The sequence below is a fragment of the Andrographis paniculata genome, unplaced genomic scaffold, assembly GCF_009805555.1.
Source record: "Andrographis paniculata isolate CXL003 unplaced genomic scaffold, ASM980555v1 Contig18END, whole genome shotgun sequence".
Lineage (NCBI taxonomy): Eukaryota > Viridiplantae > Streptophyta > Magnoliopsida > Lamiales > Acanthaceae > Andrographis > Andrographis paniculata.
Window position 1 is genome coordinate 663,708 of NW_026137468.1, and position 13,033 is coordinate 676,740.

The following is a 13,033-nucleotide window of genomic DNA, read 5'->3' on the forward strand; positions in this document are numbered from 1 at the left end:
TCAAAAAAAGTCGTTCAAACGGAGCCTGTTCAAAATACACAAAAACACAAAAATAAATAAAACGGTAAACAAAGACAATGTAGAAAAGGTATAATCGTAATTTCAAATGTCAAATTTTGGGCCGCTGTTTCATCGCAATTCTTTAGTTCCCAAAATCAATTCAGACGCCAAAGCAATTCGACGAGGAATCGCGGCGCGAACATCAGGAACCTGGCATTATCTTCTGGAATTTGGGAGTAGCGAGGCTGCTTTGAATGTGTTCGCAGCAATTTTGGTTCGATCTTTTTTGTTCCATCTGTTTCAATTAGATTTTATAGAAGTTTCAGTGAGCACATTTCAACTCTGATCTTCGGTTTCTTCAACCTTTGGATCGTTCTGTGGACTAGATAATCAGTTGGAGAATTGAACTGGAGTGACGATCGATGGCGAGTACTGCGTGTTTTATGATAGTTAGCAAGAACGATATTCCGATTTATGAAGCCGAGGTTGGTACTGTCCCGAAGGTAAGGGATTCCGTTTCACTTTTTTCTCGATTTTATTGGCTCATCTTTGGTTGTTCTTCAATTCCTCTCGGATTGTGCTGAATTTGTGATGAATTAGTACCTGATTTGCTAGAAAGAGGATGCTGCTCATCAACACCAGTTCATATTACATGCTGCTTTAGACATTGTTCAGGATGTGGCCTGGACAACAAGTGCTATGTGAGATTTCTACTTTTGCCTTTTCTGCCATTAAAATTCGCGCACTCATATATGGAGAGAAAGTATCTTGTCTTGGCTGGCTGTAGGCTTTCTAGCCTTGAATAATTTTTGTGTTTGTGAATCAGGTTTCTTAAAGCGGTAGACAGATTCAATGATTTGGTGGTATCAGTATATGTGACTGCTGGTCATATCCTTTCTATTAACTTTACTGATTCAATTAACTGCTTAGTAGTTTACGTGTTTTTGAAAATTACATGGAAATAAACTAAATAATGTTTTGAATCTGAATGTTATGTGATGACTTGATTATTCTGTTCATCTGAAAGATCTTTGAACATTATATCTATTACTTGGGGAAAAATAATGTAACTGTAAATTTTCCATGGCAAAGCTGATTGCTCTGTGCTGCCGTCGATTTCTTTTTGTGCAACCAATTGGTATTCTGTAATATTGGCTGCTTTCTTCCCAGGTGCAAAATCTCGCTCATAAGGTGTTTAGTAAAATCATAATAGTTGAATGAAAATCACCAGCACTGCCACTTTGCACCATGTTTATATTCTTTGATTCATGTAGAACTTGAGTTTTGTGGAAACCAATACATCTTTTAATTCTTTGTTCGCCTTTTGCCGCAGTTATATTTGTAATAATATATCATTCAGTGATAAGTTGTTTTCCGGTGTTTCGATCCTGTGATGCACATTGAAACTTGATCTTCTTTTTGCATGTTTCCTGCATTTCTGTGTGGATTAGTGAACCACGATTCTACAATAGGCTTTCAATGTTTGTGAACTTCCTGTAAGATGCTTGAAGTAGTCAAGATTTTCGAGCAATACATGACAACAAATGCTGGAATTTCATTTCCATCTAATGGATTTGGGACGACTGAGCTTGCACGATGATGATTTAACTTTATTAAGACACATATGCTGGGTTGCAATTATGAATTTATTCATTACTCTGGAACATTCCAGAAAGGTAATCTTTAAGTCTGATGAAATCTCTAAACAGCCTCTTGTCTTTGCGATTTGTTATTGCTTTCTCAATGTGTTATCTAGTAGAATGCATTGCTGACAAAGTGAAAAGCGTGATTCACATTTTGTTCTAGTCGTATTTGGAAATAGAGTCTAGGATGCCTTTTTGTGCAGGAAAATTGGCCAGCAATGCATTCATAAGACATGATTTGCTAGAAATAATTGAAAGTAGCAACTTTTTGTTGAATCTATTTAATGCTAAAATTATATGATGCATTTGATCGTTCCTGAAAAGCTACATTTACTTGAATGTTAATTATTTACTAATTGCATCTTACAATTGAGAATGTCCCAATTACTTTAGCTGTGCTCAATGGTATAGTTTTCCAATGAGATTTTTCATGCTTGTGTAACTGTTCCAAATTTTGCCCAAGTGATTGCTGCTGTTTCACAAGTATCCTTGTTCTTTGATTCTTTAACTAATCAAAGGTATACATACTCGATTGATGCTGCTTCATGATTCTCGCAATGATGATGGAATAAAGAGCTTCTTCCAAGAGGTTCATGAGCTATACATCAAGGTAAGTGCCGTTCCACAAGTTTTGAATATCCGGCTGCAGTTATAATAGCCAAAAAAAATGATTCTCTCTTTTTAATCTATTTGAGACGTTTGAATGTCAAAACTGTTGATCTGTGATTCATGATTTTTCAGACACTTCTCAATCCTCTTTACCTTCCGGGGAGTCGTATCACCTCATCCCATTTTGATACAAAAGTTCGAGCCCTTGCTAGGAAATATCTATGAAGCTATTTCTTTGCCGACGATAGCCATATGGGAAGCTGCTTTCAGGTGCTTTTCTGTTTTAACATTGATTTATACTATACTGAACAGTCTTATTTCAATTCTGTAATGTTTGAGCTCTATCTACACCCTATATAATTTCATTACCAGTTCGTTCACTCGGGTCATCTTTTATTCTTGCCATGCTGCATTCATTTGTCGACTCGATTTGAATAGTGCAGTTGTATGCCTGTCTTAAATGCCCTCATTATATGGTGGATTTTCATCCATTTTTAACACATTATGTGACTTCTCTCTTTGTCTATTTAGATGAACATAGCCTGCCCACAATTATATATGTACCCAAGATTATTAACCTACTGATAGTGGACCAGAAATTGCAGATAATATGTGTTGAATCTGTAATATTATTATATTTTTCTATATGTATATTTAAATTAGGGGAATGTTTAGTTAGAGGCACTGAAAGCATCTCGGAAATGAACAATGACAAAAGAAAAAAGAAAAAAAAATGATGGGGCTGTGTTGTTATTTGGATTAAAAAAGACCTGCACATTCTCTACATTTCTTACACAGCTGGCTATTTGGGGACAGAATTAACATTTAGCTAAGTGTCGAAAACCTCTTATGTTTGTCTGATTGCGCATTATTATTAGTTTTGTTCGTTAGTTTTTAGTTGATTTGTTTGTTTCCTATGAAGATAACGTGATTATCCTCTGTTCTAATATGAGTTCATATATGAAAATGTAATTCATGAATAGGTACCAAAATTATGCGTGAACAATAGATAGCCCTAACACTTAAAAAATAAAAATAAAAAAAAATTAACTGTACTTAATTCTATGGCCTTGAAATCTAGGATTAGAAGAAAATTTAAAATTCACAGCAGAGGTTTGATGCTTCAATTTGTTGATCCATTCAAAAACCTACAACTTAACTAACGAACATGAACAACATGCATAAATATATATATATATATGTATGTAGCTGCGAGCGTGCACCTTGATGTACCGAATCCCTACCTCCTTCCAACTTATCTCTCACACCGCGCGCTTAGCACCGGTTGGTTGCGGCCGGCGGTGTGTTTTTTTACTTTTCCCGAAGGCGCTGCAAAATCCGCATGCTGAAACCTTCGGAGACGGAGGCTCGATCGCCGGCGACACTCTTCCGGTACGGAAATTCCGTCCGCCGTTGGATCGGCTCCTCTCGATGGTCAATCCGTCGGGCGGCGGCGAATTCCTGCCTGAATCTTCTTCTCTGTTCTGCAGTTGAGACTTGGTGTTAGTGTTACGGTCCTCTTTGTTCTGGTCGGCGAGCTGATTGAGCTCGCCGGAGAGGAACTTGTCGTCCCATACTATCCCCGAGGAGCCTTGCCTCCTGAAGGAGACTGCGGATCTCTGTAAACCTGCCATCATCGATGACCTCCAATTGACCTTATCGATTGGATTGTTGTTGATGATGATGATGATGGAGACTTGATTGGGAGGAGATTATCGCTTTTGAGCTCTGATTCAGTGTTGCTTTAGGATGCTGAATTTTGATAATTGGCATCACGCCCGCCGTATATATATATACACACACATGTATATATATATGGGTATATATGTATGTGTGTGTTCCTCAGTGGTCACCACATTCATGGCCTAGACAAAAGGGAGTAATCCTTTTTTTTTTCATCATTTTATTTTTTCTCATCACAACTCAGCATTTGGATACATTTTTATTAATTCTTTATATTTTCAATTTTGTAATTGATTTTTTTAAAATGGTGTTATATTAAACATTTATTTTAAATTATGTTATTATATTTAAAAAAATAATTTTCACTTTAAATACAAATTGACATTTCTAGGTTATGAGTTTTTTTATTCGAAATTTGACTTAAATAGTATAATATAATATCTTATCAATAAAATAATATTTTTATTGCAACAGCTGGTTGTAGTAAAAAAGGTGGGTTTGAAATACAAATTAAACAAATCCTATAATTTATTGTGTGTTTGTTTGGGGTTTGGATTTTGAGTTGAATTTGAACCGTAAAAATTTTGAATTTGAATAGTTGTATGATGTGATATAAATAGGCGTTGATGTGGTATTTTGAATGTAAAATTGATTTTTAGTACTCTGTCCGTATCCATTTACCTTTTGCGTCATTATAAGACACTAATAGAAATATATTTGCAATTTTTTCTTGATTTGTAATACGTTTTGATATAATAATTAATATTCAAAGATCGATATGCAAAAAGTAAATGGATACTTATGAGACGTAGGGAGTATAATATAAAAAATGAAAAATAAGTGTTTGATTTGATGTTTTTTGGGAAAAAAAAAAGGATGAATAGTAAATTTAGATTCCAATGCCCCAAACAAACACACCTATAGTTTTGAAATCCCAACATTCCACAACTAGGGTGTGTTTCGATTTGTAGATTGTAAAATTTAGGAATTGATTACTATTCTGGTTGGAAAAAATTAGTATTATCAGCACACAAAAAACTAAAAAGTGTTATTTGAAAATATGTATTATTTGTTCATATTTAAGGGTGTGCTCGAACAATATTTATTGTGTTGTGATTATTATAGTATATCGTTAGTTAATATATTGTATTGGTATTGTTAAATTGTATGTTATTCATCATTGTATCATGTGTTAGCATTCCGTCGAATTATGCAAAATTCAATACAGCAATTACAACTATGATATTTTGAATATTTTTCAATGTAATATGTTAAATAAAAATATTGTATTTGATTTAATGATTATTTTAGAGAAAAATTTTGACGAATAATGTGAGATAAAAAGAAACATATTAATTCTGAATATTTAGGTTGACCTTTAGGAACTTGTACAAGTTTGTTTGGCTGTGTTTTTCAGAGTAAAGTATATGCAATACATTATAAAAGGAGTATGTGATTAACGTTATTGTTTCTAAATTAGGTGTAAAATATCAATAAATGGTAAGGGTAGGGCAAATCTAAAAAAAATATTCATGCATGTGTGCAAGTAATTGTAAGTGTATGTATATTACTGTATGTGCATATGCATACAAATGTAGGTTGGGAACAAGAATGGGAATGTATATTGGATTGGTTAGCAAAAAACCCCAAATTCCAAATTATGTCTTTCATTGCTTTTGTTCCATTAGCTAATCTTTTCTGTACTTTTTGTAATCTTGTGTGTATATATACACACATATGGATACGTCACTGAATACTTTCAAGTTCCAATGGGTGGTGACAAATTTCATTATCCTGCTCCAATTACAGACTTATGTTGTTATTATTAAATATTTATCTGAAGTTTATCTAATTGGGTTTACTCTTTACAATAGAGTAGTTTTTTTTAAAAATTAAAATTAAAATTAAATGTGTAAACACACACAGGCAATAACATTGGTATGATACAGTTTTTTTTTTTTTTTTTTTTTTTTTTAAGTTCAATTATACTCATTTCATGTTATGCGGATAAATATTTATTCCCCATTAAAAAAACAAACAAACACACCCTAACATATGGTTCAACGCATCTTCATCCAATTCCATAATCGTGTTTTTGTTACCTACGACTTTTCGAAAGTGACAAGCTGTCATACGCCACTTTGGTAAGAGTCGTGCTGATCTTATAAGTATAAAAAGAAAATTAGGTATTCATCACCATTGCCAACAACAATTGTATAGAGATAAAAAGAAGAAAATATTCCTTTCAAAACATGGCTGACTTTTCGTGTATAGCTTTTTCATTATGTAAACAGTTTGGTTATAATCATCGCCGTGTAATTTTTTTATTTTTTTATTTTTATTATATAAAATATTATATTTAAATTATTATTATAAAAATAAACTCTATAAGAATGTAACTTTGTGCTGAATTATTATAGCATCATAAATGATCATTAATTTATTTGAATGCATTTTCATTTTGTTTTCTTATTTTTCACCACCATTCTTCCTAAAAAAGATCAAAATAAAAATTATATATTTTATATATATAATTCTAATGTTTTTTGAAGTAAAATCATCGTTAAAATGTACTAGTAATATTTTATATAAAAAGAAGTGTTAGACTTCAATGTTTTTGGATTGAAACAGAGAGATTTTGAATAATAAATAAATAAAATTATATATTTTATATTACACATTAAACTGTTTAGGATTCTATTATCTATACATTTTTTTTAAGTTTTGATTTTATTCATCAATCATTAACTATTTTTTTTTTTTTTTACTTTTTTCGTATATTTCAAAATCCTCATAACATAGGACATAGACATGGATCGAATTGTTTAATGTAATATGAAGATTGGATACGACCAAAAGTCAAATATATAAACACATTACATATACAGATACTATACAGGCTATACCAAGTCATCATCGAATCTGTCTACGGCTATGGCAATTAAAAACCCCAATTCACAAACACGCACACACACAAACAAAAAAAAGAAAAAAGAGACGATTCAATGCCAGGAAACCTAGCTAGTAGAACCAGCCAAGACTGCACTGCACGACCATGCACAGACACACGCACCATACTTACTCTCCTTGCATGATTGCGTGAATTTTAATTGCAGAAAGGGAATAAAGTAGAAATCTCACATAGCACTTGCTGTTCGGGTCACATCCGCAGCATGTAATATGAAGTATGAACTGGTGTTTGATGAGCAGAGCAGCATCCTCTGTCTACCACAATCAGACACCAATTCATCGCAATCCGAGCAGAATTGCACAACAACCAAATGAAACAAATTGCCTTACCTCGAGGACATTGCCAAGTTCAGCTTCCGAAACTGGAATATCGTTCCTGCTAACTACCGCAAAAAAACGCAGTAGTAGCCATCGATCGTCACTAATATTCAATCCTTCGGCTCGATTACCCAGCTAATTATCAATCGAGCCAACAAAATAAGATCCAAAGTTAAGAAACCGGAGATTGAAGATTCAAGTACTCTCAGAGCTGATCGTCCGCAGGGAGCCATGACAGTTTTTTCCAGAGGTCTCTGGAGTGACCTAAAGCTATGTCTTCAGTTAGGCTTACACCATATATATCATATTTGGAAATGTTTTGGGCCGTTGATGTTAAAGAGATCGACGGTCAGGAATACGGGTGCAGATTAATACCGCTGTGAACTACCACACTGGATATTTACTCGGCATAAGCTCCAAGAACCAAAACGAAACTGTTTTAGCTCTGGACTTAAGTCTTGCTGTAGCTCTCTATTGGATCGTAGTATATTTGAAGAGACTCTGGGAAGGACGAATACTGTTTAGGGCAGTTCTATGGGTGATAGGAAGAATTCTGGATGATAATAGCAGAGATACATTGATTTGTAACATATAAATTGTTGATCGACGTATTTGTAGACCGACGAAGCGGAAAAAGATGACTCTAGCGAGTGTGAAAATGTCGGAGGAAGTGTGGTGGACGTGTCTGACCCATGCATTGTCCACCGAGTCTGAGGAGATCATGGGGCTTCTCCTAGGTGATATTCAGGTTCGGGGATTACGAATTTTTTGTTCTGACTTCTCCATTTTAATGAACTTTGGTTTTTTGAGATCGTAGCTTTGCTAAATTTCTTTTATCAGGTTTGTGTAGGAAGGATTGGAATCTTGTTGCATTCTTCTTCGGGTAGTTTAATGGATTTTCACTAAGTGATTGGGAAATGTGATCCTTGAAGAAGTTTAGAATATTAGCATATGAAGTTCATCTGGTTTATGTAACAAGTTTGGAATTGATGGCTATCGTGAGTACAATATGTGTTTTACAAAGTTTGTACAGAATTGTGTGTTGTTTAAGATATGGGTTGTAGTATTAATGATATCACAATAGTGATGGATGTTTCTCTAAAATTAATATTTGGTTTCTGGTGCAGCATTCGGAGAATGACAATGTGACTGCATTGATATGGGGAGCACTCCCACAACCGCGTTGTGATCGGAAGAAAGATAGAGTAGAAACTAACCCGGAGCAACTGACTGCTGCAGCAATTCATGCGGAGATATCCTTTTGCCTCTGCTGGTTACTCATGACCTTTTTCAAAAAATTTGTACTAAATTATGTGTGTTCTGTGTGTTTAAATGATATATGTATTTCCTTTCTATGCTAATTTTGCATAATATTATTATTTTCTTGGTGTGTGTTTTATCTGTTTAAATGGCATATGTATTACCTTTGTATGCTAGTTTTGCATAATATTATTATTTTCTTGGTGTGTGTTTTATCTGTTTAAATGGCATATGTATTGCCTTTTTGTGCTACTTTTACATAATATTATTTTCTTGGTGTGTTTTATGTGTTTAAATGGCAACTATGCTACTTTGCATAATATTATTTTCTTGGTGTGTGTCTTATCTGTTTAAATGGCATATGTATTACCTTTCTGTGCTACTTTTTGAATGATATTATTTTCTTGGTGCTACCTTGGCTAGTAGATATTCAGATGCCAAGATGGTTAGAAAATAGAAATTTCAAATTAATGAACACCTTCTGGAAAGCCCTGAAACAAACTGGTTGCATCAGTGCTGCCTGTTGCCTTCACATAGACAAGATTAGAACAATATATGCATGAACAAATGTACATCTTATGCCGTATGTGTTACACTTAATTGATTGCTGGTGATGTTGTCCGGTTAACTTCAAAACACAGAATGACGATTGTTACTGGAACTACAACCAGAGTGATTGGATGGTATCACTCACATCTTCATACTACTGTCCTCCCTTCTCATGTTGGTGAGTTTTAAATAAAGAAATGGTTTTGAGAAAATGATACGAACCTTAATTTGCCCTTTTTTGGTGTGAGGTATTCTGCAGGAATGCCCTTGACAAAATTGAGCGACTTTTATAGTTTTATAACTTAATGAAATTTTTCCTTATTTGAAGAAACTTCAGTTCTTATATTTTCTCATAGTTTTTTATACATGCAAATTCTTATATGTTACATAAATCAGACACTCCTCTTTGGGATTTCTGCAGATGTGGGGACTCAAGCACTGTATCAGCTGTTGGAGTCTGGATTTATTGGGTTGATATTTTCTTGTTTCAATGAAGATGCACATAAGGTTAGTGTTCCTTAAAATGTCTCTTCACCATTAATTCCATCAATATATATATATATATATATATAGTGTAATTCATAGTTAATTTGAATCATTGTAGGTTGGACGAATTCAGGTCATGGCATTTCAGTCTTTGGATGGGAAGCAAAATGTTGCATTGCAGCCTGTTTCTATTGCCTCTGTACAAGAAGATTCTCTTATTGATAGTGGCATGTCCATGAGTTCCTTGGATAACACTACTGCCATTCTAGCCTGTTCCGGAGGAGAGAGTATTGAACTAGGCCCTGGAGATTCACAGGCTGCTATAGCTTCAAAGGTAATCCTAAATCAACCAACACCTGTAATGATTATTGCATTCTTTAGTTTATGTAAAAGCAGTGCTTCTTAATTTTGGGTTTTTGTATTTTTTACTTGAGATTTTACCATATGATTGCTTGGTTGACAATAAGTCATAGTTTGTCTGTGGAATGTGATTTTTTTTTTTTATTTATTTGACTACCCATGTTTCCTTTTCCATTTATGGATTTTAATTGTTTTTCTTGACACTGGGTGTATTATAATTGCAACTTTTTTTGGCTAGGGCAACGGAAGATCGATGTATTTGGGAAGTTCTTTTGTGAATGCTGATGCTAAGACAGGAAATAAGGACGATTATGATAGTTCGAATAATGCAATTTATGATTTGGATCCCATGGACATGGCAGAGGATATGGAAGAAGCTATGCGTCTGTCAAACTTGGAGCGGAGGTTTGTATGTGTGTGTGTGATTTATCCCATCAATACTTAATTCTTTTTTGAAAAAGAAAAAAAAAAGAAAATCTGTGTACATTGATCAAGAACAGTCTTGCAATAACATTGAAACAAGACACATTATCTAAGGAAGCACTGAGGATGACATTGCGTTAGAAATTCTGTTTAAACTAACCAAGCTAGCCATTAACCTGGTACCGTAGCAGGGGACGTGTCCATATTTGTATCTCCAACATTATCCATCAATTAAAAAGTTTCACATCCTAAGGCTTTACTCTAAAAATCTCACCTGCATGCGAAGGATTTTGTTGGAGGAACTATATATGAATGAATACAGGTTGATGCATTCCATAACTCATCAAAGCCAGTTGACACAGTCGAACTTAGTGCATACATAAACGTTTTTCTCAATGGATCTGCATATATTTTTTTGTACTACTGTGTCAGAAAACATTCTTTTAGGTAAATGTCAAGTTTTCTTACAATTATTTGAGATGATTTTGTTTTTTTCTGGCAGTGGAGCAGAATATGTGGGAAAGGAAATCCCTCTTCTTGTTCTTCCCGCACCATCCCTTCTCAATCTCAATGATACTTTGTCATCATTTTCAAATTTGCAAAATGTAATATATGAAGAGGAGAAGACAACATATTACCAAGTAATGGAACAGATTATTAGGTGAGTTCATGTGAATGTTGTACTAGAGCTCCTTTCTAACCTGCACTTGCAATGCCATTTATTAAATCATCTTTTTGTGCATATTCAGGGATAAAAAGGTTCATCCTCTTTCATTCATTCATCATGCATCAACATACAAGGCTTCTATGTGCAAAATGATCGAATATTGGTAAGCAACATTAAAGTATTTCTCCCAGCCGTTTGGATTGGCCTTTTGGTCACACTTGCAGTGCTTCTGATTGCAGCTTGGGTCCTGCTATCAAAGTTCTTCAAGATCGCTTGAGAGAAAATGAACTTCTGGTAATGTACTTATACATAAATTCAATGCTTTGTCACCTGCCTTCTTTGAGTGAATCATTTTAGGATAAGTAAACGTCAATCTTTTCTTGATCATTTCACTTGCCTTACCTTTAATCTGCATTTCACATTTCATTAAAAACAGATCAAACTTCTTGGTGAAGAAGCCATTGTTTTGAAATCAGAACTTGAAAGCGGCAAAGGCAGCCCGTGACGCACCTCCCCATACTCTCCACCTCAAGGCTTTTGAATTGGCGACTCCTTAATCTCTTCCTACAAATGATAGTAAGAAGCTCATCTCACTTACCCTCTCACTTTTGCATTTCTTCACTTCTGAATACTGATGCTTGCTTCTATTTTGATAATCCTTCCATTTATTGAGTTTGGTTTAACAGTGTTGCAATGAAAAATTTTGAATTTCATCACACTTATAGTAATGAGCCTTAGTATATTTGAACCATAAAATTTTTGTTCAGTGATGATTTTTGTAGGAGCCTTAGGTATTATTGAGTTAGTGGTATTTCTGTTTGAGTGATTGTTCAGCTATTCACTACAATTATTTAGAGGCGGGATGAACTTACAACACAGCACAAAATTCGAATACACAGTAGATGAAGTAATTAATAGAAATAAAAATGTATAAAAGAACCTTAGTATATCATCTTTCAGTAGGGGGAAGGAATCCCAACACTACCCATAATATAAGAAAAACTAACCACAAAAAAGGAACACAATTAACAAATAGCAACTAGGAAATGAAATTTTGTAAAAAATACTTCAATCTCCATACTGGGATTATTTCGGCTGTCTAATTGAAATGGTCTGATGAGTCATTCGACTAGTGTTGCCTAGTTTCTTTTGTCCACGTTAGATGGCATATTACTAGGAACATTGCTAGGATTGACTCCAGACACATTAGGATTGTTTCCTGAGGCAGCCGGGACCGCAGACTCGTTGCTTGGATTGTTCGATCCAAAAGTGTTCTTGACAGCATCAGCAGCCCCTTGGGCAATGTTGGCTGCCCCTAGGGCCGCCCCACGGGCCAAGCTAACGACCCCCTGTGCTGCCCCCACACCCACATCTGCTGCCCCTGATGCCATAGTCTTGACATGTGTTCCAGTCTTGCATTGTTGCATATATCATCATGCATGAAAAGTTTTGATTTAGAGTTAATGACATGAAATCATGAATAGGGACACCCTATTTTTTTTTCCTAGATTAAGAAATATGATTATTGAAAAGACATGGTTGTATGTGTGTGTGTACCTCTTCAAAAAGGCCTGGGTTTTGGAGATGGTTGATTTTCTGACTGTCATCCATATCTCTTTTCATCTGCAATATTTAAACATTTTGTACCACTATATGTGTATATATCTGTTCATTTGTGTGTAATTGAATTTGTGTTCAAAATGTTTGAAATTATTACCTGAGACTGAGCTTCTACTGAAGCATTGGCAGGGTTGTTTGTGCTGTCCATGCTGTTTCTTGTTCCTTTGAATTAAAACTTGTATTGAGAGAGAGAGAACTAGAGAGAGAGGTACATGGGAATGGCATTGTTGGTGGTGAATTTATATGTGGGTTTGGGGTCATAATTTCTGCCTGACTTTGTGCATTACTCTACACATGTTTGGACCATATTATTTCAAACTTATCTTCTTCTATTGTAGGACAGTTTGTTGATCACATTTTTGGTTTTATGACCTGATAATGATTTTTAAGAATCTATTTTGGGAACAGTAAGGATAGCTCCCCCAAAATAGGTATATTGTCTTTA

The 13,033-nt window shown here is 34.6% G+C and overlaps 4 protein-coding genes across 4 annotated transcripts; 2 read left to right on the forward strand and 2 right to left on the reverse strand.

Moving 5' to 3' along the window:
• The first annotated feature begins 57 nt into the window (after positions 1-57).
• LOC127266628 (transport protein particle 20 kDa subunit-like) lies at positions 58-2,632 on the forward strand. The gene is made up of 6 exons (XM_051296951.1): positions 58-274; positions 387-503; positions 616-701; positions 827-887; positions 2,167-2,253; positions 2,385-2,632. The coding sequence occupies exons 2-6, from the start codon at positions 423-425 to the stop codon at positions 2,475-2,477; spliced, it is 408 nt and encodes a 135-aa protein (XP_051152908.1). The 5' UTR covers positions 58-274; positions 387-422; the 3' UTR covers positions 2,478-2,632.
• Positions 2,633-3,320: 688 nt separating this feature from the next.
• LOC127266635 (MAPK kinase substrate protein At1g80180-like) lies at positions 3,321-4,085 on the reverse strand. The gene has a single exon (XM_051296964.1). It carries the CDS (start codon positions 3,887-3,889, stop codon positions 3,515-3,517), a length of 375 nt encoding a protein of 124 aa, XP_051152921.1. The 5' UTR covers positions 3,890-4,085; the 3' UTR covers positions 3,321-3,514.
• A 3,347-nt stretch (positions 4,086-7,432) lies between these two features.
• Positions 7,433-11,943, forward strand: LOC127266073 (uncharacterized). Its single transcript, XM_051296184.1, has 10 exons — positions 7,433-7,971; positions 8,351-8,476; positions 9,123-9,210; positions 9,454-9,539; positions 9,637-9,852; positions 10,117-10,283; positions 10,804-10,962; positions 11,051-11,131; positions 11,208-11,262; positions 11,405-11,943. Exons 1-10 carry the CDS (start codon positions 7,861-7,863, stop codon positions 11,471-11,473), a joined length of 1,158 nt encoding a protein of 385 aa, XP_051152141.1. The 5' UTR covers positions 7,433-7,860; the 3' UTR covers positions 11,474-11,943.
• LOC127266078 (uncharacterized) lies at positions 11,896-12,840 on the reverse strand. Its single transcript, XM_051296195.1, has 3 exons — positions 12,686-12,840; positions 12,526-12,591; positions 11,896-12,380 (listed from the first exon to the last, which is right to left on the reverse strand). Exons 1-3 carry the CDS (start codon positions 12,734-12,736, stop codon positions 12,108-12,110), a joined length of 390 nt encoding a protein of 129 aa, XP_051152152.1. The 5' UTR covers positions 12,737-12,840; the 3' UTR covers positions 11,896-12,107.
• Between the last annotated feature and the right edge of the window lie 193 nt (positions 12,841-13,033).

What these genes read in the sequence shown, in the direction of transcription:
- LOC127266078 (XM_051296195.1), bottom strand. Translation starts at nt 12,736, where the DNA reads ATGGACAGCACAAACAACCCTGCCAATGCTTCAGTAGAAGCTCAGTCT. An exon ending in CAGTAGAAGCTCAGTCTCAG is followed by an intron (nt 12,592 to 12,685) that starts GTAATAATTTCA and finishes TAAATATTGCAG; the next exon opens with ATGAAAAGAGATATGGATGA. An exon ending in ACCCAGGCCTTTTTGAAGAG is followed by an intron (nt 12,381 to 12,525) that starts GTACACACACAC and finishes CAACAATGCAAG; the next exon opens with ACTGGAACACATGTCAAGAC.
- LOC127266635 (XM_051296964.1), bottom strand. Translation starts at nt 3,889, where the DNA reads ATGATGGCAGGTTTACAGAGATCCGCAGTCTCCTTCAGGAGGCAAGGC.
- LOC127266628 (XM_051296951.1), top strand. Translation starts at nt 423, where the DNA reads ATGGCGAGTACTGCGTGTTTTATGATAGTTAGCAAGAACGATATTCCG. An exon ending in CAGTATATGTGACTGCTGGT is followed by an intron (nt 888 to 2,166) that starts CATATCCTTTCT and finishes ATCAAAGGTATA; the next exon opens with CATACTCGATTGATGCTGCT. An exon ending in TTCATGAGCTATACATCAAG is followed by an intron (nt 2,254 to 2,384) that starts GTAAGTGCCGTT and finishes ATGATTTTTCAG; the next exon opens with ACACTTCTCAATCCTCTTTA.
- LOC127266073 (XM_051296184.1), top strand. Translation starts at nt 7,861, where the DNA reads ATGACTCTAGCGAGTGTGAAAATGTCGGAGGAAGTGTGGTGGACGTGT. An exon ending in CTGCAGCAATTCATGCGGAG is followed by an intron (nt 8,477 to 9,122) that starts ATATCCTTTTGC and finishes ACTTCAAAACAC; the next exon opens with AGAATGACGATTGTTACTGG. An exon ending in CTGTCAAACTTGGAGCGGAG is followed by an intron (nt 10,284 to 10,803) that starts GTTTGTATGTGT and finishes TTTTTCTGGCAG; the next exon opens with TGGAGCAGAATATGTGGGAA.